Genomic DNA, 25,983 nt, shown 5'->3' with positions numbered 1-25,983 from the left:
AGAACATCACGATATAGAACATCATGATACAGAACATCACGATAGGGAACATCCCGATATAGAACATCAGGATAGAGAACATCAAGATAGAGAACATCATGATACAGAACATCACGATAGAGAACATCATGATACACAACATCACAATAGAGAACATCCCGATATAGAACATCACGATAGAGAACATCAAGATAGAGAACATCATGATACAGAACATCACGATAGAGAACATCCCGATTTAGAACATCACGATAGAGAACATCAAGATAGAGAACATCACGATAGAGAACATCACGAAAGAGAACATCACGATATAGAACATCATGATACAGAACATCACGATAGGGAACATCCCGATATAGAACATCACGATAGAGAACATCACGATACAGAACATCAAGATAGAGAACATCACGATACAGAACATCAAGATAGAGAACATCATGATACAGATCATCACGATAGAGAACATCCCGATTTAGAACATCACGATAGAGAACATCAAGATAGAGAACATCACGATAGAGAACATCACGAAAGAGAACATCACGATATAGAACATCATGATACAGAACATCACGATAGGGAACATCCCGATATAGAACATCACGATAGAGAACATCACGATACAGAACATCAAGATAGAGAACATCATGATACAGAACATCACGATAGAGAACATCCCGATTTAGAACATCACGATAGAGAACATCAAGATAGAGAACATCACGATACAGAACATCAAGATAGAGAATATCATGATACAGAACATCACGATAGAGAACATCCCGATTTAGAACATCACGATAGAGAACATCAAGATAGAGAACATCACGATACAGAACATCAAGATATAGAACATCATGATACAGAACATCACGATAGAGAACATCCCGATTTAGAACATCACGATAGAGAACATCAAGATAGAGAACATCATGATAGAGAACATCAAGATAGAGAACATCCCGATATAGAACATCACTATAGAGAACATCACGATAGAGAACATCAAGATAGAGAACATCATGATAGATAACATCAAGATAGAGAACATCCCGATATAGAACATCACGATAGAGAACATCACGATACAGAACATCCCGATATGGAACATCACGATACAGAACATCACGATATAGAACATCACGATAGAGAACATCACGATACAGAACATCCCGATATAGAACATCAAGATAGAGAACATCATGATACAGAACATCACGATAGAGAACATCCCGATATAGAACATCATGATAGAGAACATCAAGATAGAGAACATCCCGATATAGAACATCACGATATAGAACATCACGATAGAGAACATCACGATACAGAACATCCCGATATAGAACATCAAGATAGAGAACATCATGATACAGAACATCACGATAGAGAACATCCCGATATAGAACATCATGATAGAGAACATCAAGATATAGAACATCCCGATATAGAACATCACGATACAGAACATCAAGATAGAGAACATCCCGATATAGAACATCACGATAGAGAACATCACGATAGAGAACATCAAGATAGAGAACATCATGATAGATAACATCAAGATAGAGAACATCCCGATATAGAACATCACGATAGAGAACATCACGATACAGAACATCCCGATATGGAACGTCACGATAGAGAACATCCCGATATAGAACATCACGATAGAGAACATCACGATACAGAACATCCCGATATAGAACATCAAGATAGAGAACATCATGATACAGAACATCACGATAGAGAACATCCCGATATAGAACATCACGATAGAGAACATCACGATACAGAACATCCCGATATAGAACATCATGATACAGAACATCACGATAGAGAACATCCCGATATAGAACATCACGATAGAGAACATCACGATACAGAACATCCCGATATAGAACATCACGATACAGAACATCAAGATATAGAACATCACGATATAGGACATCACGATACAGAACATCAAGATAGAGAACATCAAGATATAGAATATCACGATATAGAACATCACAATATAGAACATCACGACAGAGAACATCACGATACAGAACATCCCGATATAGAACATCAAGATAGAGAACATCATGATACAGAACATCACGATAGAGAACATCCCGATATAGAACATCATGATAGAGAACATCAAGATATAGAACATCACGATATAGGACATCACGATAGAGAACATCACGATAGAGAACATCAAGATAGAGAACATCATGATAGATAACATCAAGATAGAGAACATCCCGATATAGAACATCACGATAGAGAACATCACGATACAGAACATCCCGATATGGAACATCACGATAGAGAACATCCCGATATAGAACATCACGATAGAGAACATCACGATACAGAACATCCCGATATAGAACATCAAGATAGAGAACATCATGATACAGAACATCACGATAGAGAACATCCCGATATAGAACATCACGATAGAGAACATCACGATACGGAACATCCCGATATAGAACATCATGATACAGAACATCACGATAGAGAACATCCCGATATAGAACATCACGATAGAGAACATCACGATACAGAACATCCCGATATAGAACATCACGATAGAGAACATCACGATACAGAACATCCCGATATAGAACATCACGATACAGAACATCACGATACAGAACATCCCGATATAGAACATCACGATACAGAACATCAAGATATAGAACATCACGATATAGGACATCACGATACAGAACATCAAGATAGAGAACATCAAGATATAGAATATCACGGTATAGAACATCACAATATAGAACATCACGACAGAGAACATCACAAGGATTTATTCAAGAAATGTTCATCAGGAAAGTGCAGCTCGTCAAGGTTTCATCTTCACTATGAAACTATAAAGTTCATCTGAACAAATACTGTATTCATATTCGCGGAGGAAACTGTTGAGTTCGTCTCAATAGATCATCAAATCTGTTTGTCGTCGTATATTGGGGTCGATGGAGTGTAAAGAAGTTATTCTCTGAGCATCGATGAATATAGGTTACGTTTCTGTGTCGCACACAAACACACATTAATAATGGAGGCCAGAGTACAAAGTATCTCAGAGCCTTCGGAGGATTGATCAACATCACTCTCTGCAAATATTCATGACTTATTTACCCGAGTTGGAAAAGAATAACGATAAAGTCGTCGATTATCTGGAGCAGGTTGTCGGTTTGAAGCCACGAGTCACAGAACGACAATGTTTTTCCTAAAACGACCAAATTCTGTCAACATTGAAAGCATCATGAAAATCCGGTTTTGAAGCATTTTTTATTTAGTTCTTTAATTTATTAAATACATTTCAGTTCATGTAGTAACAGTTACAGTAGTTTTGGAAGTAGAAGACAGTAAACTAAACAAGTACGAAACATAGTGAAGTACTTTGTAGTCGTCATTATTGCAGTATTTTAAGTCATCTTCATGTTATTTAACAATAATACTCAATTGCAGATAGTAGTTGTAATATTAGTATCAGTAGTGTTCGTATTACGAGTAGCCCTCAGTAGAAGTAGAAATAAAAGGGCTAGTAGAGGCTGTAGTAGTAGTAGTAGTAGTAGTAGTAGTGGTACTACTATTATAAAGTGTAGCAGTAGCAGAAGTTGGACTAATACAATTATAAGTAGTCACAGTATGAGTAGAAGTAGTCGTTATGCCAGGAGTAGTGGAAGCACAAGGAGTGATAGTAGTAGTTTGTTTTTAATAGTAGTAGTAGTAGCAGCAGTAGAATTAGTAGAAGTGGTGATACAAGTATTACAGGTAGTAATAGTGGTAGAAGTGAAAGTAGTATTTTGTATTAATATTAGTAGTAGAAGTAGAAGTAGTGATAGAAGTAGTAGTTCGTTTTAATAGTGTAGCAGTCGTAGTAGAAATAGTGAGACTGGTAGTTTTTGTTATTAGTAGTGTTAGTAGAAGTAATCGTAGTAGTAGAAGTAGTGATAGTAATAGTAGTTAGATTTAATAGTAAGTCAGTTTTATTTGTAAAGCGCCTTTCAGTACTAGTTCCGTACTAGTAGTAGTGGTGGTGGTAGTGGTGGTAGTAGTAGTAGTAGTAGTAGTAGTAGTAGTAGTGGTGGTGTTAGTGGTAGTAGTAGTAGTAGTAGTGGTGGTTCAGCTGAATCTCATAATGTGTCAAAGAACTACATGTCCCAGAATGCACCAGCAGCAGCAAACCAGCTGCTTCAGTCATTAGCACTGATGTGCAGCAGCTGTGAACTTTGAACTCATGGAGGTTCTCAGTCAGTCAGAGAAGAAGCTCCAGGTTCACAGTGGTTTCAATCCTAAGACACAATGGTCGGTGAAATGTTTTATTTACTTTCATTGTGATTGAAATGTTTCTGAGATGTTCAAATATATTACTGCGGTAAATATTAGGAACACATTTCAGTATTTAATATATTGATTTTGTGATTTAAGGGTTTGATAAAATAATATTTCATTTGAGTTTGGAAAATTAAAGGTAAAAGATTATCATACAAAATTAAGTATCAAAACTTTACTAAAAAGGTTTTGGAAAATTCATGAAATTAGATTTAGTTCTTATTAATTCATTTAAAATATTTGATTAAGACTTTTAAATGAATTTAAAATAATCGAATGTTAAAATGAATTTAAAATGGTTAATTGTTTGAATGAATTCAAAATGTTTGAATGTTTAAGTTAATTTAAAATGAATTTAGAATGTTTAAATGTTTAAATTCAGGTTAAAGGTTTACAACCTAAATACTGAGAAGCCGAAAGAAAAAATAAGTAGTAGTATTGGTGATAGTATTAGTAGTAGTAGCTGTAGGGGTTGAAGGTAGTTTGAGGTAATGGAAAACTTCAATATAAATTAAACTAACAATTATAAAATACCATAAATATCAACTATTTGTTGAGTCGTTTTTATTTTTGCTTCATGATCAATAATCAAAAAATGCTCTTTAACGTTTAAAAACTGGATATGGTTGTAATCTATTAATTTACCACTAGAGGTCTCTGTTCTGCCCCTTTAGCATTATCTTTATACTCAACGAACAAAAGAATAGTCTTTCGTCTATCGAAATAACACTAAATAAAATACAATTAATAAATGGAAAAACGCTATAGTACTTCTCAGGTGCCACATTATGAAAGTATTTAACGGGTGTCATTTACACATCACTTTATTGGTAACTGATTAAAGTCTACAAGATGAAAAATATTGTACAAAATAAAACTTGCTATATACTCGTTGTATAGTTTATACCTGGAGTTGTAGATAAAAGAAAGGTTATATATTTTCTTCCTACAAATTAAAACGTTTTGATATTTTAATAATTGTATAATTATCACGACAAACACATGAAAATGAGCAAAACATTGAAGCAGGTTTGAATGAAAACAAGGAAAAAAAATAATCATAACGAATTGAAAAGTAAAATACAATAATTAAAGCAAAGACACATGAAAAATGAACGCATGTGAAAACGTGGATTATTTTTATTAAGGTCAACAAACTCCCTCTTTCATAAGAGAAGCTGCACTTCTCCTCCGCCGCCAGCAGAGGCCGCCCTCCACCCGTCCAGTCGCGGGCGCAGAGAAACACCCGCAGAAACTGGGCTTGGTTCCGTCGGCGATCCTGCTGACGCTCAGAGGAGACGCTGCTGGAGAGAACCAGGACGCAGACGCAGCTTCTGAGGACGGAGAGTCCATCACTGATGTGAGCAGACACCTGGAGTCTCCGAACCCCCTGATCGCAACATCCCCGCCATCATCATCATCATCATCATCTGAGGAGGAAGAACCAGGACGACATGGGTCACCCCGCGACGCTCGTGCTGCTGGCACTTTTGTCCTTCAGCGTCAGTGGAAATGTCGAGGTAGGATCACGATGTTCCTCATCCGAACGCCCGGTTTTTTTTGTTGTTCCTCCTGCTCCTGGAGCCGCTGAGTCAGGTCCTTGGCTCCAGGACGGGTTTGAGGTTCTGCGCAATAACAGCGTCATAACTGTGGGTTCTGAGGCCGCTGCGTCAAGTCCGGGCCTGCGGGTGACATGACTGATGGTACGTTAGAAATCGCACGGAAATCTCCCAGCATCCATTGCTGGCCTCGACAGAGGAGCAAACGACTTGTCCTTGTGCTGCAGCTGAAGATGAGGTCCATGCAGATTGAATTACTGTTGTGTTGTTGTTGTGTTGTTGTGTTGACGTGACAAATACCTACGAATGGTTCGCAGTAAAAAAGGGATGGATCAGTACAGTTTTTCCACGATTTTGTGTCAAATCTTGAATTTCAATATCATCAGCCCTTCCGAGGTCTGGGTACCAGATCTGGTCTGCCAGGTCTTTCTTGTGGTCCACCAGAAGAAGGTTGACGCTCCTGTGGATGTTGTGACCTGTAGAGATGTTTTGTTTATTCTTCGACTTGTTGTGGTGAATTTTGGGGGTTTTAATCCAAATGAATCTCCAAAATCCACTCCCTAAACTAGGCCCTTAGAAGTAGGAGGACTAGCTCAGTCATCCAGGAGAGACTCAGATTAAACCTGCTGAGAGTCCACATCAACAGAAGCCAGTTGAGGTGGATCAGGTATATTTTTAGTACTCCTTCCTGTAGTTGTACTTACGGAGTAAACAATTAGTCGGAGGCTTTAGGAACGTTATAGACTGTGTTTCGGACCATCTGAGCCGACACCAAGACACTACCAAGACCCAAGGGTATAGAGACCACGACCAAGACAATGACCATGGCCCAATTCCCAAGACCTAGACCCGGACCTGGAACATGACATTTACCAAGACCTAGACTTACATTAACAACTACACCTAGACCTAGCCCTAGATCTACACCTATATCAACAACTAGACTTATACTTAGACCTAGACCTATATCAACATCTACAACTAGACCTAGACCTTTATCAACATCTACACCTAGACCTATATCAACAACTACACTTGTACTTAGACCTAGACCTATATCAACACCTAGACCTGGACCTAGACCTATGACCATACCTAGACCAGGACCATGACTAAGGCCGTCCAAGCCATGTGCGTCAGGTCACCATAAATGTTTCTGTTGATACTGATCTGACACAAGCACAACTGTTCAGTAGGTTCTACTGGTTAAATAATGGATTACGCTGGTATTATAAAGTCCGCGGCACGGCTGGATCTTTCTTCCTCTGGGACCACTACGAACCAACACCCTTCACACCACTGAGACCAGTAGAAGACCAAAGACCGGGAAATGAAACATCTCAAACATCTACTAGTTTTAAACGTCTTCTCAACTCCTCACATCGGCTTCTGTTACCCGAGACCGTGACTCGCTGCACGAACCCCTACTTATCGATTTGTGTCAGGATGTTGATTAAAACAAGGAGGGTTCAAGCCGGTCCGTTCCGAAGTCACGGCGTCATTGTCGACAACGATCCCGCGGGAGGATTCCTTGACCTTGTGATCCCACCCGAGGACAATTAAAAATCCGATCGGTCACGGAGGAAACGGGTCCGATCAAACATCTTGTGTCCGACAGCTAGCTTGTGAGGCCGGATCTGGTCTGGACATGCTAGCTCGTGAGGCCGGATCTGCTCTGGACATGCTAGCTCGTGAGGCCGGATCTGGTCTGGACATGCTAGCTTGTGAGGCCGGATCTGGTCTGGACATGCTAGCTCGTGAGGCCGGATCTGCTCTGAACATGCTAGCTTGTGAGGCCGGATCTGGTGTGGACATGCTAGCTCGTGAGGCCGGATCTGGTGTGGACATGCTAGCTCGTGAGGCCGGATCTGGTGTGGACATGCTAGCTCGTGAGGCCGGATCTGGTCTGGACATGCTAGCTCGTGAGGCCGGATCTGGTGTGGACATGCTAGCTCGTGAGGCCGGATCTGGTCTGGACATGCTAGCTCGTGAGGCCGGATCTGGTGTGGACATGCTAGCTCGTGAGGCCGGATCTGCTCTGGACATGCTAGCTCGTGAGGCCGGATCTGGTCTGGACATGCTAGCTCGTGAGGCCGGATCTGGTCTGGACATGCTAGCTCATGAGGCCGGATCTGGACCCCCCTCCCCCCAGCTGAGTGTATGCTTTGTATCATTAGTAAGACGATCCTCGGATCAATAAGTGGCAGCATCGTCCAGGAGAGTCTGGAGCTCCTGGTCGACGGTAGATTCCAGATCCCTCGGGCCTGGGGGGCGCGGAGGAGGGTGTCGAGAGTGCACATGTGTAGGTGTGAGTGGGTGCGAGTGAGTCACGGCCCGGAGTCGCACATCGGGTCGAGTCCGTCCCGAGCTACAGCGACGCCAGCGCTGGTGAGATCGACGAGATCCTCGGTCGTCGTGCGTCTCCTAAGAGGATTTGTCAGATGTTTATTTATTAGCCCGGGCGGAGTCAGAAAACCTTTCATTCTTAAATAATGTCTGTAAGAGCCTTAGAGGGATTAGCAGCAGGCTGAGGAGCTCGCTACGAGAAGACCTGCTCATGAAGGTTTACGGGCGAGATTATTCCTGGAGAGCTGGATTACAATGAAGTATTAGGCTCCGTGGAACTGTCGGCTTCCCTTAATTTACTCGACACGTTTTCACTTACGATCCGCAGTCAATAAAAAAAACACTTTCTCTTGGTTTTTCTTTCGTACAATCTGGTCAAAGATACATTTTTAATCTCTTAATGATTCATTTATGAACAAACTTATCTTAAAAATATTGTCAGGTCTTTGACGAAGATGTTTTTCAGGTGTTTTGATGGTGAAATGGGTCCGAAATGACACAAAGGAAAGACTTCACTCGTGAAATCCTGACTTTACTTTAACATCTTTAACCAGGTTTTCATCTAAAGTGGAATGACTTTCAGGAACTAACTAAGTTAAGATAAAACATATTTCCAGGGACGAGCCAAACTTAATAGGAAGTATTTAATTTCGACGTTGATCGAGGCTAAACTTTAACCTGAAACCTTGAGCAGCACCGATGATAGTACATGTACCAAGAATAGTACTTGAACAATCAGATCCTTTGTCTCGGGACGGACAAAAGAAAATTGTTATCGCAGATAAGAGTCTATTGATCTGGAATTGAAGCGTTTATCTTGATTGGTTCACTTGTCTGTCCGTCATCGAAGGTTGTCTTAGAGGTCAGTCACTCAGACAGAGGCAAGGAGTCTGGACTATAGCTCCCCCTGTTGGCAGGTGTGAGCTCCTTCAACACGTGTAACTCTCTTTCAAATGACCCCCCAAAAAACACTTTGTTAGAAGTGAGTATTGTCAAGAATCTGTTGATACGTGTCACAATACAGAGTCAACGATACTATATATAGTGGTACTGTAGTAACAAGGATATACTTAAAGTATTGTCCAGTACTTGACTCTGGTGTTGTGATAATGTAGTAACAAGTATATATTTGTAGTATTGTCCAGTACTTGACTCTGGTGTTGTGATAGTGTAGTAACAAGTACATATGTGTAGTATTGTCCAGTACTTGATTCTGGTGTTGTGATAATGTAGTAACAAGTATATATGTGTAGTATTGTCCAGTACTTGACTCTGGTATTGTGATAGTGTAGTAACAAGTATATATGTGTAGTATTGTCCAGTACTTGACTCTGGTGTTGTGATAGTGTAGTAACAAGTACATATGTGTAGTATTGTCCAGTACTTGATTCTGGTGTTGTGATAATGTAGTAACAAGTATATATGTGTAGTATTGTCCAGTACTTGACTCTGGTATTGTGATAGTGTAGTAACAAGTATATATGTGTAGTATTGTCCAGTACTTGACTCTGGTGTTGTGATAGTGTAGTAACAAGTATATATGTGTAGTATTGTCCAGTACTTGACTCTGGTGTTGTGATAGTGTAGTAACAAGTATATATGTGTAGTATTGTCCAGTACTTGACTCTGGTGTTGTGATAATGTAGTAACAAGTATATATGTGTAGTATTGTTGAGTACTTGACTCTGGTGTTGTGATAGTGTAGTAACAAGGATATATGTGTAGTATTGTCCAGTACTTGACTCTGGTGTTGTGATAATGTAGTAACAAGTATATATGTGTAGTATTGTCCAGTACTTGACTCTGGTGTTGTGATAGTGTAGTAACAAGTATATATGTGTAGTATTGTCCAGTACTTGACTCTGGTGTTGTGATAGTGTAGTAACAAGTATATATATGTGTAGTATTGTCCAGTACTTGACTCTGGTGTTGTGATAGTGTAGTAACAAGTATATATGTGTAGTATTGTCCAGTACGTGACTCTGGTGTTGTAGTATTTACAGACCACATGACTCTTGATGAAGTCATAACTGCCTTCATTTGTTTTCAAACCAAAATATGTCCAAACATCAGCTTTCAAAGCTGCTGGACTCACTGTATCCTCTCGTCCTCAGTCATCGCTGGGAGCTTGCAAGATTGTACTCCTCCAGGATGTACTGACTGTTGGAAATCTAATTGCAACACAAAATTGATTTAGTTGTATACACACTTAAATATATATAATATGTCAACTGCTGGAGTCGAGTGTATCCTCTCGTCCTCAGTCATCGCCAGGATCTGGTACATGCATGTTAATCGTAAATGAGAAAATTTAATTATTTATTCTCAAACGCATGTTGTTGCAATAAAAACCGTGAAAAAAAAAGTCTGGTAAAAAATGTATTTGATTTGAAAACCAAACAAAGATACACAACAACAAAGAAAAAAGAACGACAACAGTCACGACATGGATGCGAGTCTGGGAATGTCTTGACGTCATCAGGACCAGCAGGAGTCTGGGTCTGCACCTGGTGGTCGGACGTCACCTCGCTGCTAGACCACGGCGCTAGTAGGAAGTGTAGTGACGCACCTGCATCGCACTCTCATAGTCAACACAATTGTTACACAACTGTCCAGACTGATGTGCGGGCGGGTCGGGGAAGACCCCCCCCCCCCCCCAGGACCATCACCAACATCTGCCCTGCAGTGCAATAACACAAGAGGATTTGTATGGAAAAAGGACTGAGGCAGTATTAGGATAAGTACATCTCTACACACACACACATGCACACACACACACACACACACATGCACTCACACTTAATTAATTTCCGAGCTGCAAGATAATCAGGTTCCTGCTAATGGATTCCTGTGTGTCGTCTCTTCTCCGCTCACATGTGCCACCGGGCGTAAAACATAGCATTTCATTGTAGAACATGTTCCGTCCGTGTTCCTCCGTCGAGCTTCCTTTTCCCCAAATCCTCTGCAGACGAGTCGGATTAAATCCTGCCGAGTCACTTAAATGGAGCGTCGCACTGTAGGTGTGTGTGTGTGTGTGCGTGTGCGTGTGCACAAATGAAGCACACAAATGTGAACACAAGGGGCCGTAGATTTGTGCAGGGTTTTTTTGGGAGATTTTCGGGCTTTTCTGTCTCAGAAAAAACACAAGTTTGTGTGTGATGAGTTCACTGAGAAGGTGTGAGTTCTTTTACATGATTGTCAAACACTAAATATTCAACGTCCTCTATAGTTGTGTGTATCTGCAAGAATCTGGTGATACCGTATGGATCACGATACACGGGCAGAGATATGATATATAGTGATACTATAGTATCAAGTATATGTTTGTAGATATATGGGTAGTATTGTCCATTACTTGACTCTGGTGTTGTGATAATGTAGTAACAAGTATATATGTGTAGTATTGTCCAGTACTTGACTCTGGTGTTGTGATAATGTAGTAACAAGTATATATGTGTAGTATTGTCCAGTACTTGATTATGGTGTTGTGACAAGTATATATGTGCAGTATTGTCCAGTACTTGACTCTGGTGTTGTGATAATGTAGTAACAAGTATATATGTGTAGTATTGTCCAGTACTTGACTCTGGTGTTGTGATAATGTAGTAACAAGTATATATGTGTAGTATTGTCCAGTACTTGATTATGGTGTTGTGATAGTGTAGTAACAAGGATATATGTGTAGTATTGTCCAGTACTTGACTCTGGTGTTGTGATAATGTAGTAACAAGTATATATGTGTAGTATTGTCCAGTACTTGATTATGGTGTTGTGACAAGTATATATGTGCAGTATTGTCCAGTACTTGACTCTGGTGTTGTGATAATGTAGTAACAAGTATATATGTGTAGTATTGTCCAGTACTTGATTATGGTGTTGTGATAGTATAGTAACAAGTATATATGCGTAGTATTGTCCAGTACTTGACGGTGTTGTAGTATTTACAGACCACATGACTCTTTACGAAGTCGTAACTTCTTTCATTTGTTTTCTAACCAAAATATGTCCAAACATCAGCTTTAAAAGCTGCTGCAGTCACTGTATCCTCTCGTCCTCAGTCATGGCGGGGAACTTGCGAGATTGTACTCCTCCTTCAGCTGCGGAGGACTAAAATGAAAATGATTTACTTTCATACACACTTAAATGTATATAATATGTCACCCCTCTCGTGGCCAAAAGTTGCAACACAAAAATGAACAAACACCATGATTATTGACCAGTTACGTAATACATAAATAAAAATCAATACAGTTATGTTAAATATCTATAAGGTATCGAAATAAAACATTTTAATTGTCTTAATATATTCTAAAACCACTAGTTTTAATAATAGTACAAGGAGCCTATTTTAAAAAAAAAACAAAGAAAAAAAAAAAAAACAGTCACTGTATCCTCTCGTCCTCAGTCATCGCTGAAATCTTTCTTTGGCCGTGGAGGAAGATAATGACTGTTGCTATCTAGTGGCTGGAAGTTCAATTGTTGCACAATAATGAACAAATGCTGTGGATAAATTAATTGTACATTTAAAAAACGTTTACAGTTGTTAATTATTAATAGAGTATCGTGAAAAAAAACATATTTAAGTGTATTCAAGTATTTTCTTGGGACATTGGGATTAAACAAAGTTTTGTGCGGATGAAAATATATCCGACACGACTCTAAGTGATTTGTTTGTGAAAGCTGAGCTAAAATCCTGCGAAGGACGAGTGAAGGACAACCATGTTGTTTCTGTCATTCCTTGTGTATCCTGTCGACAACAGATGAGTGAGTCTGGTCGTGAAGAAGCCGTTCTTTGCTGAGGGACATGTTCAGAGTGGACTGAGAAGATGTGGACTGAGAAGATGTGGACTGAGAAGATGTGGACTGAGAAGATGTGGACTGAGAAGATGTGGACTGAGAAGATGTGGACTGAGAAGATGTGGACTGAGAAGATGTGGACTGAGAAGATGTGGACTGAGAAGATGTGGATTGAGAAGATTTGGATTGAGAAGATGTGGACTGAGAACATGTGGACTGAGAACATGTGGACTGAGAACATGTGGACTGAGAACATGTGGATTGAGAAGATGTGGACTGAGAAGATGTGGACTGTGAACATGTGGACTGAGAAGATGTGGACTGAGAAGATGTGGACTGAGAAGATGTGGACTGAGAAGATGTGGACTGAGAAGATGTGGACTGAGAAGATGTGGACTGAGAAGATGTGGACTGAGAAGATGTGGACTGAGAAGATGTGGACTGAGAAGATGTGGATTGAGAAGATTTGGATTGAGAAGATGTGGACTGAGAACATGTGGACTGAGAACATGTGGACTGAGAACATGTGGACTGAGAACATGTGGATTGAGAAGATGTGGACTGAGAAGATGTGGACTGTGAACATGTGGACTGAGAAGATGTGGACTGAGAAGATGTGGACTGAGAAGATGTGGACTGAGAAGATGTGGACTGAGAAGATGTGGATTGAGAAGATGTGGATTGAGAAGATGTGGATTGAGAACATGTGGACTGAGAACATGTGGACTGAGAACATGTGGACTGAGAACATGTGGACTGAGAACATGTGGATTGAGAAGATGTGGACTGAGAAGATGTGGACTGTGAACATGTGGACTGAGAAGATGTGGACTGAGAAGATGTGGACTGAGAAGATGTGGACTGAGAAGATGTGGACTGAGAAGATGTGGATTGAGAAGATGTGGATTGAGAACATGTGGATTGAGAACATGTGGACTGAGAACATGTGGACTGAGAACATGTGGACTGAGAACATGTGGACTGAGAAGATGTGCAGAGCTACGATAAGACTCGTCCCCCGTGATCAGGAACGAAGTTGTCCAAGAGTTTTCAGTCAATCCCTCGTTCTTTCTTCGAAGTGAAGGAGAATCACGTCCTGCTGACAAACAATCCTCAAACATCGTTATCATAGCGACTTACTTCATAATCTACTTTTAAAAGCTGAAGTGAAAAAGTATAAAAACTGCTTAAAATGTATCTTTTCTCACAGCATGAACATCCAAAACTTCTTATTATGATATTCCTCACATCCAGAATAACATGTTTAGCTCTGTTGTTTATTAGCTGATGCTAGCTATGTTTGTTTATTAGCTGATGCTGGCTAGTGCTATGTTTGTTTGTTAGCTGAGGCTAGCTATGTTTGTTTAATAGCTGATGCGAGCTAGTGCTATGTTTGTTTATTAGCTAATGCTAGCTATGTTTATTAGCTGATGCTAGCTATGTTTATTAGCTGATGCTAGCTATATTTATTAGCTGATGCTAGCTATAGTTATTAGCTAATGCTAGCTATCTTTATTAGCTGATGCTAGCTATGTTTGTTTATTAGTTGATTTTAGCTATGTAAATTAGCTGAAGCTAGCTGTGTTTGTTTATTAGCTGATGCTAGCTAGCTCTGTGTTTGTTTATTAGTTGGTGCTAGCTAGCGCTGTTTGTTTGAGTTGATGCTAGCTAGTGCTATGTTTGTTTATGAGTTGATGCTAGCTACCGCTATGTTTGTTTATTAGCTGATGCTAGCTAGCGATATGTTTGTTTATGAGCTGATGCTAGCTAGTGCTATGTTTGTTTATGAGTTGATGCTAGCTAGTGCTATGTTTGTTTATGAGTTGATGCTAGCTAGTGCTATGTTTGTTTATGAGTTGATGCTAGCCACCGCTATGTTTGTTTATTAGCTGATGCTAGCTAGCGCTATGTTTGTTTATGAGCTATTTTTTAAGTAAATGGATTTAATCAATTTCAGTTTGTATCCGTTTATATCTGAATTTAGTTAGTACATGCAACATATTTTAGGGATTAACAATAATAATAATGTGTATATATATATATGTGTGTATATATATATATATATATATATATATATATATATATATGTGTATATATTGTATATTAATATGGATATATGCATAAATATTAAGTAAGTAATTTATATTTATATAGCGCTTTTCCAGGCCAGGGTCACAAAGTGCTTAAACAATCAAAACAATACTCAATAAAGTATAAACTTTAAACTATATCATGTTATATTGTGTAATATAGATTATACAAGGCGAGATATGTTATGTTGCTATGAATGTTTACAGTATATATTATTTCTCTATAAATTTCTCTGTGTAGAAATATTTGAAAAGTAATTTTGATTTTCCCTAATTCAAACTACAGTGTTTTGTTATGTTTTCTTTGTATTTGGCTTCATTTTTTATCTATGTATTTTGAAGTTAAAAATAATGACATATTTAATTCACATTGTTAAATCAAATTTATTCATGTATTCATGGCTCGACATCCTTCTCCCGCTGCACGTTCGACGTCCTTCATCATGAAATCCTGGAGCGTATATGGAGAGCGTATATATAAGCATATATAAAGCATATATAAACGTGTATACAAGAGGGTGGAGCAGCATCTTTGTTCCTGCGCTGAGATCCATCATGTCGTGGATGCTTGCACAGGTGCTCCGACACGAGGCAGCGAGAGCCTCCGGCCACAGAACTACTGAGGCTCACAGCGGCAACAAAAAAAAATCCAATTTCCTTAAGAGCCGCCGTCGTTGTGAGAAGCGAGGAGTCGAACCCAGAGCGACGATGAATGAGATGAAGGTCTGGATGCTGGAGCTGCTGTGTGGAGGCAAAGATGGCTGCAGCAGCATCAATAATTGAAGGTCTGGCCTCGTCATCACATCTTCTGACAGCAGCCATTTTGCTTCATCTGTTTTTTTTGTGTCCGTGCACGGATTCTCCTGCCGGTCCTGGTGTCGTGCACAAAGGAAGCCCCCCTTCATGCGGGCCCCCCTTCATGCGGGCCCCCCTTCATGCGGGCCCCCCTTCATGCGGGCCCCGGCCACTCCTCTGTGGCGTCCCTCAGGGCCTCACGTGCCTCTCGGCGCTCGCATCTTTCTTCTTCTTTGATTGTGTCTGAATAATTCATGCTCGCGGCTCACGTTACAGATTTGTGTTTTCGGATCAGAACCGGTTCTGTCTTTGTCGCTCGAATCTTAAACAATCAGCAGTTGTTGCTCAATTATGTGTATCTTTGTTCATCACATTTAGGGTGATTAATGACATTAAATAAAATAAATAATTTAAATAAAAATGAGCATTTTTTACCATAGAATAAATTAAAGAAAATGATGCTATCTTGGTTATGTTTGTTTATTAGTTGATACTAGCTAGTTTTGTTTTTATTTACTAATGTTAGAAAGCTTTCTATTTGTTTATTAGTTGACGCTAGCTAGTTTCGTCTTGTTTATTAGCTGATGCTAGCTAACTTTATTTTTATTTGCTAATGCTAGCTAGTTTTGTGTTGTTCATTAGCTGATGCTAGCTAGTGCCATGTTTGTTCGTAAGCTGATGCTAGCTAACTTTGTTATTATTTGCTAATGCTAGCTAACTTTCTGTTTGTTTATTAGTTGATGCTAGCTAGTTTTGTGTTGTTTATTAGCTGAAGCTATCTAGCGCTATGTTTGTTTATGAAATGATGCTAGCTATAACATTGTTTTTATTTGCTAATGCTAGCTAGCTTTCTGTTTGTTTATTACTTGATGCTAACTAGTTTTGCGTTTTTTATTAGCTGATGCTATCTAGCGCTATGTTTGTTTATTAACTGATGCTAGCTAACGCTGGTTTTTATTTGCTATTGCTAGCTAGCTTTTTGTTTGTTTATTAGTTGATAATAAAATAAAACAACTTAAGTACAAGCATGTCGTTTTATCATTTAAAAAAGCCAAAAATATGTTAATTATTTTTATTTTATTTGTGAAAGACAAATGGCAATAAATACGTTCAGAATTTCATCACAACTTTTTCCCTTTGATGTTTAAGTATATTTTTTGGTTCATCTTTCAAATGAAGGAGAATTTCTCGGCAGCTTTAAAAGACGACTCTCTTGCTAGCATTAACGTAGCATGTAATGGCTACTACAGATAAACCTAAATAAATACATTTAAAACAAAATGTGATCACAGTCCCTGGAATCTGTCTCATATCTTTGTTGAGTTTCATGTAAGTTTCAAAATAACATCTTAACTTTTCAGACAAAAAAAAACAACTCATGATGTCATCTTGCTTGGGTTGCTAAGCTAGGCTAATGTTTAGCTGCTAACGCTTCTTTCTGTGCATGTGTCGCTCCGTCGTCTTTGTTCGTGCGACTGGACCGAAGCCTCCGTTATTCTGGGAACATTTCTGAAATAAACGTCTCAAGAAATCTACTTGAAGAGATGATGTGACTCGTGGATCACAGTTGTTTTTATTTCCTGTGTCTGGAATATTCGCAATCCTGCCTCAGAAGTTATCAGTGTTTGTCAAGAACTGGCTGGAATTTCCTGGACGCGAGGGCGAAGTCTCCGGAGACGGAATGTTCCCACAGCAATTACGTTCCCTAAAAACATTTCTCGAGTCCGTTCGGATTATCCTGGCCGTGAATGAGCCGAAGACCAATAAGACTCATTAGAGCTGAGCTGAAGGACAAGGAGTTTCGCCGGAGAATCTTGTGGTTGCCGTGAAGACAACGTTATCAGTGCTCGATGGAGTCAGTAGTTCTTCTTCCTGACGGACGGTCGGAGGAGACTTGACGACCGAAGGAAATGAGATAATATTTAATCTTCATGATGATCCTGCAGCTCAGGCCGCCGGCGACACAGCTGCACGATTAAATAGATGAAACAAGGTGATGCTAACTTTGATTTTATCACAGGTTTTCATTTAAAAACTGCATTTTTAGGATTTTCTCACTTCTTTTATTGAAGTCTGTACCTAAAGGGGAGCTAGAGGAGCTTCAAAGTAGTGTGAGCATGAAGCATTTTGAGATTATTTCGAACAATTTAGAGTCGCTAATGTGTGTACGTGGATGGACTATGGGAGGAAACTAGAGTTCTTGGTAGAAAATGTCTTTTATTCTTTGCTCACATAGAAAAATGTTTAAAAAAATAAGAAGTTACGTAATCGCTTGATTAACTATTAGATGTGTGATAAAATATCAATACAGGAATACATTGCAATACTTTGATTTTTGATTTGATTTTTGATTTTTGATTTAAAAAAAAATAGCTGTATGTATTTGCTATTGGAAAAAAAACAATTTTTGTTTGTTTCAATAAAGTTTTACCTTACCTTACCTTTGATCTCAGGTATCAATATTAAATCTGTCAACAGTATTTGTTAAAAAAAAAGATAGTAAAATCCAAAATACATTTGATGGAAAATGTATTTTCAAATACTTTTAGTTTAATATAGTTTCTTTTGTTGGACTTTGTCGCGTATCTTGACCCACTTATCGAAAGGTTGCGCTATGTTTGTTTATTAGCTGATGCTAGCTAGGGCTATGTCGGTTTATTAGTTGATGCTAGCAAGTGCTATGTTTGTTTATTCGTTGATGCTAGCTAGCGCTATGTCTGTTTATTAGCTTATGCTAGCTAGTGGTATGTATATTTATTAGTTGATGCTAGCTAGTGCTATGTCTGTTTATTAGCTGATGCTAGCTAGCGCTATGTCTGTTTATTAGCTTATGCTAGCTAGTGGTATGTATATTTATTAGTTGATGCTAGCTAGTGCTATGTCTGTTTATTAGTTATGCTAGCTAGTGGTATGTCTATTTATTAGTTGATGCTAGCTAGTGCTATGTCTGTTTATTAGCTGATGCTAGCTAGTGCTATGTCTATTTATTAGCTGATGCTAGCTAGTGCTATGTCTGTTTATTAGTTATGCTAGCTAGTGGTATGTATATTTATTAGTTGATGCTAGCTAGTGCTATGTCTGTTTATTAGCTGATGCTAGCTAGTGCTATGTCTATTTATTAGTTGATGCTAGCTAGTGCTATGTCTGTTTATTAGTTATGCTAGCTAGTGGTATGTATATTTATTAGTTGATGCTAGCTAGTGCTATGTCTGTTTATTAGCTGATGCTAGCTAGTGCTATGTCTATTTATTAGTTGATGCTAGCTAGCGCTATGTCTGTTTATTAGTTATGCTATATAATGAAAAGATAAATTTAGTTTAATTTATCGTGTTATACAACGTCATTACATTCTCTTTATCTTTAACATTATTATTTAATTTATATAAAAACAGACATTACGTTAAAAAAGATCCTTTTTTTCCTCACTTTGTATACTTTGCGACTCCAAGTCAGAGGTAACGACCGTCTAATCCTCGGCGTGCGACGACTCTTTCATGTGTAAACAGCAAAGCTGGAGAAATGAGCGACACGCTGGAAAAATTCTCTGGAGAGCCGGTTGCTACGGTTACCGGGGAAGGTAGCCGTCTCCTGCGGGCGGTGTCGCCATAGCAACGCCACTCAGTGTCCAAGTGATGCTGAGCTGGAGAACGTGGAGGCTAAACATGTTTGTCTAGGATGGAGGTTGAGGGAAAGTTTGTCGGAGCTGGAGGGGCGTGAGCGAGGGAAGAGGGGGCGCCGATGAAGCTGCTCCCGGGTCGCCTTCTGGTTAATTAGGGAAGCACCTCATTAGCATGAGATGTTCTACTGAGACCGGGAACCCGTTCTTCTGTTTAAAGCCTCTTAGATTTCGGACGAGTCTTTCGTTAGCGCGCGACCTCGCGCCGACACCGCGGATGAGAAGCTGAACATCACGAGCGAGCGAGGGTTTGTTTGAACATCTTTGATAAACCCATGAATATTAAATCCAGTTCTGCACACGTGACTCCACATGTGACCCCACATGTGACTCCCCTCGACGTACACAACCTCAAAGCATGATCTGCATCAGACGCATCGACGTCTTCCCCGGGGGGACGATCATTACCAGCAGGACGCATGTGCGACGAGTTCATGAACCCACGTCAACTCTTTAATGTTGGACTTACTTAACTAGTCCAGATTAATGTGTGTGTGTGTGTGCATGTGTGTGTGTGTGTGTGTGTGCAGTTAAGCTTCGGTCAGAAGGTATTATCAGACTAATAGCTGTGCATATGCAAGCTCGTGCTAATGGGGTCAAAAGACCACCACGGGTCACTAATGATGTAAAGTACTTTATACTTTATAAAATATGCTGATTTTTGTACTTACAACTTTAAGCAGAAACCATTTTAGGGAACATGTTCCACCAAAATTCTAACTTCACTCTTTTTCTACTCACCCTTATGTCGACTAAATTGGGATTATTTTCAGAGTAATGTGTTCTTTTTAGGGTTATAGACAAAAATGTTTGTTCATTTTAATGTAGCGACTGGAGCTCAGTTGTCTTCGTCTTCATCTTCGTCCAAAAAGACACTTAAAAACATCTAAATACCTCCATACTGGTCGTCACTGACGTATAAGAAATAAGAAATACTTATAGCTTATGCTACAAACAAACCTAAAATAGAGATTTAAAAAAAAAAGAATTCAATTATTCTCATATTTAGACTTCAATTCAAGACGGACGTTCCAGACGAGCAGTATGAAGGTATTTGGATGTTAAGTGTGTTTTTGGACGAAGACGAAGACGACTACATTAAAATGAACAAACATTTTTGTCTACAACTCTAAAAAGAACACATTACTCTGAAAATAATACCAACATTAGTCGTCATGAGAGTGAGTAGAAAATGGATCATCTAATTGAAACCTGAGCCTACAAGTTTCTATGTTCTGGATGTTTTTAATGAACTTCTCAGGAAATGTAGCTAAAAGGAACAGGAAGCTGATGCACTAATGTTGGTGACGTTACGTTCTACTTCCATAGATTTCAACTACTTCCATGTCTGACCAAAAACCCAAAAAAGAGAATTGAAAACTGACGTAACGCATGAAATGGAATCACTTCATTGTTCAACGTTGTATTTTGGACGCTCGGTGACATCACAGCTTTGACAACAACGCTAACGTTGCTAGGCGACCAACCACCAGGTCGTGAATCATGAAAGTTGAATCTTCACGAACATGATCTTCACTATGACTGATGCTTATTGGACGAGGAGGAGGAACATCCAAGGACAGAATGCCGTCTTTTAGTTGAACCATGTTCTCAGGATCATCTACGGCCAAAAGATTTCAAGGCTGAACGAACGCAACTGTTAGCCACGCAGGTAGATAAGGTGGTGGACGTTGAAGACGATGCTCAGAATAGAACCAAAGATCCTCCATGTTGGGATCTTGGGCATCTTTTTAAACGAGGTATTCTAGTCATGTATGACCCAGAGAATGTCAGGGTACGAGAGATGATGTCCCTTAAGATGACCGACTGTTGTTCCTCGATCAGAGCTGAATAAGATTCCTGGACGATGGTCAGTGATTCGGCTTCTACCAGATCGTGGTCACTCTAAGAAACTTCTCCAATAACTAAACAGGTACTGTAAACTGTACTGGAGAATTCTCTACGAGACAATCTCTAATTCAGAAAAGAGAAATCCTTCTTTCTTTCTCAAGGCAGACTCGTGTTTTGGGAAAGCCAGTGAAAGAGACTCTGTCCTGAAGTGGATCAATTATCACAGTGGTCTTACCAAACATCCTCCGTGACACGAGCTTCTGCGTAAGCAATGACAGTCTGGCTCGAGACCTCGATCGAATCTGAAGATAAATTCTGGAATCACACGATCGATCGCCCCGGATGTTGGGGAATATTGGAGGGGCATCAAAGGGGCGGCAGGGACCCCCCGGGGAGGTTGTTGGTTCGTTCACGGGAGACAAGAATCATTTATTTGTTGCGAGATCATTAAGGTGGTCGGCCGAGTACACTTAGAATAAACCACCAAACAGTCGTCGTTTGTTCTTAGAAACTGGTCTCTAGGGGTTTACTTGTTGTGGCTGGTTGTGTGTTCGACCCGAAGAGATGTTTTTCTTCTGCTAGAAAGTGAAAAACCGCCGACCGAGCTCAGATCGACGCGTCGGTCGGATCGACGGCACTTAATCCTGTTTCTCAGCCAAACTTTTGCATGAAGTCTAAACCGTTGGAATCCTTCACGGCTCTTTAGATGTATTTAATGTACGACAGCAGATTTAGCGGCTTTTAAACATTGTGCGTCTCTCAATCTCCTTTTCCCCAAAATCCCCGATTCAGCAGCAATTGTGTTGACATCAGGAGGTTTTCGCGCGGACCTGCGGAGCCCAAATCTGTGCTAAGCCTTTGATTCCTTCAATCCCCCGGAGGTGGCTCTTCTGCTCCGGATCACATCTGCGGGTTCTCGGTCCGACGTCAGCGCTCGTGTCGAGTGTGAAGGACGTCTGACGCCGTTACACGAGCAACACAAGTTGTATTCTGGGCCAGCGTGACGTCACCGCCTTGCATGAGTCAAACCAGCATTTGTTCGGACGTGGGTGGAATCAGAGGCGGTCGTGAAGTTCTGGACCTAATCTGGGCTTCACAGGTTTTTAAAACAAAACCTCACCATCAGGCCATCATGGCCGCTCCCACCCGGGTGTGAACCTGGTGCTGAAAACCAGGACGAGTATAAAAATGATTTATAGTATTGAACAAAGAAAATTAAAAATAATTTCAAATACTTGATAAAACAGGTGGAACCTTCAGAACCACATCATACTAGCAGTACCAGGATCGCTCTGAACATCCTTCTAATAAACACCAAACGGCTCGAAGCCGCCACAGAATCTGTGTTTGCGTTTCAAGCTACGTTTTGAAATGAAATCAAAAGTGGTTGGTTTTGGCCTCGGAAGGGAGATGAACTCTTGTGATTATGGGACCATCTGCTCCCCGCGAGCTCAGCTGGAGGCTGGACCGCCGTAATCTGGACTGATGAAGTCTGACTGAGCCCAGACCCAGCGTCGCTAAAATGTCCCGAAACACCAGAGAACGTAGGAACGTGGTTCAGGATGTGAAATGATCATTTCTGATGATGCATTTTATAACATTTCTTTATCAGCAAATACGACTTTGTTAACAGCATCAAAGACGTTGGAGTCTTTAAGCGTCTGTTAGCAACACAACTAGAAAAAAAACTGAAGAATTCAATTTTAATTGAAGAAAATTAGATTAAAGAAAATATGTGTTGGTTCGTTTCCAAATGATCTCTGAAAGATTGAGTCAAAAGTTTCGAGGGACACAAAGTATTCTTTCTTAACTACTTTTTTCACGACACAGTTCCGGGCCCTCTCGGCCCAGATCGGCTCCACACTACTCTGTTGTGTTTCCACTGGCCCCGCCCCCTACTCGTGGTGGGCGGGGCCATCGTCACATAAGGGAACTTGGAGGCAATGTCGGACCGAACTTATTCTCACATTGTTTTTAAAACATTGGTTCTTGTGTTGGGAGTCGCGCTGCTGCCTCTTCGGTGACGATAGTCTCAGACCAATCAGTTTCCTGGAGTCGGTTCTATGTCACCTTCTTTTAGTCCCGGCTCGGCTCTGCTGGTACCAAAGCGGAGAAGGAGCTGAAAATAGTATCTGCTTAGAGGGCTTCGATGAACCGTTGAAAAGGACATTCATGTGCAGAGCGAAGGGAGTTCCGGAATAATTTGTTTAGAAATGTTGAGATTGTTAAACCAGCTGCAGAACTTATTCAGTCTTTTCTACCCGGTGTCGCCCGAGAGGTCCGAATGGATGGAAACGCTGTAAGCAAAGCTGTGTCTCAAATCAAATACTTGTACTTTAACTTAGTATTTTTAAAGCATAAGTGCATCTCAATTCTTAGTATGTGAAATGTAGTGCTCCATAAACACTAGATTTTCACTAAAACGCCCACAAAACTGAGTATGAATCGATGGACACTTTCTACACTAAACGACTCCATCTTAGTGACGTTGACGTTGTAAACAGAAGTTACGTCATGTATGTATATATGTATACATATATATATATATATATATACACACGTACTTACAGGTGTATATTCAGCAGCAGTAGGAGGATGACTCATCTTCGCTGTTGATACCTGCATAAATATTTCGCCAATATTTTTCATATTTCTTGAAACCAAACGTGCTGCCAGCAGGTGGCGATAGTGTTCCTACAGCTGGTTGAAATCATCGTTAAATAGTAGTAGAAGAAGAAGCTGTCGCGTCATTTCCTGTTAGTGCGTAGCAGCAGAGTTGGATTTGAGACATACTATCTGTGGAGAATTAGTTACTAGTTAGTACGTACACTATCCTGATGATACTAACCAGTGCACTGAGAGAAGTATGTGAGACATAATATCTGTGGAGAATTAGTTACTAGTTAGTAAGTACACTATCCTGATGCACACTAACCAGTGCACTGAGAGAAGTATTTGAGACATAATATCTGTGGAGAATTAGTTACTAGTTAGTAAGTACACTATCCTGATGATACTAACCAGTACACAAGAGAAGTATTTGAGACGTACTATCTGTGGAGAATTAGTTACTAGTTAGTTTGTACACTATCCTGATGATACTAACCAGTGCACAAGAGAAGTATTTGAGACATAATATCTGTGGAGGATTAGTTACTAGTTAGTAAGTACACTATCCTGATGATACTAACCAGTGCACTAAGAGAAGTATTTGAGACAAACTATCTGTGGAGGATTAGTTAGTACGTACACTATCCTGATGATACTAACCAGTGCACTAAGAGAAGTATTTGAGACATACTATCTGTGGAGGATTAGTTACTAGTTAGTAAGTACACTATCCTGATGCACACTAACCAGTGCACTAAGAGAAGTGTGTGATTTGAGACTCGGCTCCTCTGTTGCTCCGTCTGTGTGTCAATCAAAGCCTTTTAAAGAACAAGTTAAAGCAAAAAGATGTTCGAAATAAAGTGTTCCTTGAGTGACATGGTAACGGTTCGACCCTGGACTCGGTGCGACACCTGGACAAAGGAACTGGAGGAACCTTCGCTCCAGTTCCAGACGTGTTTCGCTCGGAGACGGAATGAAAGCCGGATGCAATAAAAGCCACTTTGACTGTAAGTCGTGCCTGAATATCAAGTGAAGCTTCAATTAGTCATTAGCGTTGGATGCATATTGATGACGGATGACGGATGACGGATGCGTCCCATCTGTAGCATGAGAGGCTGGCACGCTAATGTTACCCCCCCCCCCTCTAGTAACTACATGCCACACCAGGAAGAAACATGATGGAGGCCATGAATAATTAAGCAGGATCTCCATCATGAACGCCCAAATCTATCGGCCATTTAGCACCCGCTTCAGGAGGGACGGGGGTCTCATGGCCGGGACCGTGTCCAGGGTCAGGAGGAGCAGATTAGAGGCGGAGCTACAGAGCGTGAAGTTGTGAGCGATGACGCTTCACTGACTTGGTAAACAGGAAGAGTCTCGGGGCCACCAGACGCCGAAAAGCAGAAGTGAAATTTATTCAGAAGCTTGAGTCAGAAGACGCTGCTCGTCAGGGGCCACGACGAGCGAGGCGAGGAATCGTAGAAAGTCTGGATTGTGGTTGAAAACGTAGGAAGAATTTCTGTGATTAATTCTCTAAAGTGTTTTTTATCAAGAAGGATGAACGGCTCTAAGGGCCACATTTTACTGTCGAGCTGAACCACATATGACATGGTCCAGGGGCCAAATCTTTATGTGGCCCGCCAGATGGTTGGCTAAAAATGAACATAGATTATTGTAGTCAACATTCATGAAGACTTCCCAGAAAGAGCAAAATCGATGATAAAGGCATTTAGTGTTGTCTTGACCTTTTAAGTATATATTTTATTGAGTATTGTTCTGATTGGTTAAACGCTTTGTGACCCTGGTCTGCAAAACGCTCTATAAATATTACTTACTTATTATAAAGTATTTTCTGGGAATGTGAAGTGAATGAAATACTGAGATTATAAAGACAAAATCAGACTTTCTG

At 40.2% G+C, this 25,983-nt stretch overlaps 2 protein-coding genes across 3 annotated transcripts in view; both read left to right on the top strand.

The window, feature by feature from the left end:
• Positions 1–25,983, top strand: part of hspb6 (heat shock protein family B (small) member 6) — a 138,728-nt gene that overhangs the window by 38,563 nt on the left and 74,182 nt on the right. The gene's annotated exons all lie outside the window — the stretch shown is intronic.
• aplp1 (amyloid beta precursor like protein 1) overlaps positions 5,635–25,983 on the top strand; it is a 48,025-nt gene continuing 27,676 nt past the window's right edge. For both annotated transcript variants that reach the window (XM_087812970.1, XM_087812969.1), the window contains exon 1: positions 5,635–5,870. In XM_087812970.1, coding sequence (XP_087669096.1) covers positions 5,805–5,870 — 66 coding nt within the window. In that variant the 5' untranslated portion in view covers positions 5,635–5,804. The remainder of the gene's footprint in view (positions 5,871–25,983) is intronic.

The sequence above is a fragment of the Callionymus lyra genome, chromosome 17 (assembly GCF_982586985.1).
Source record: "Callionymus lyra chromosome 17, fCalLyr1.hap1.1, whole genome shotgun sequence".
Taxonomy (NCBI): Eukaryota; Metazoa; Chordata; class Actinopteri; order Syngnathiformes; family Callionymidae; genus Callionymus; species Callionymus lyra.
This window is presented reverse-complemented; position numbering and strand designations above follow the sequence as displayed.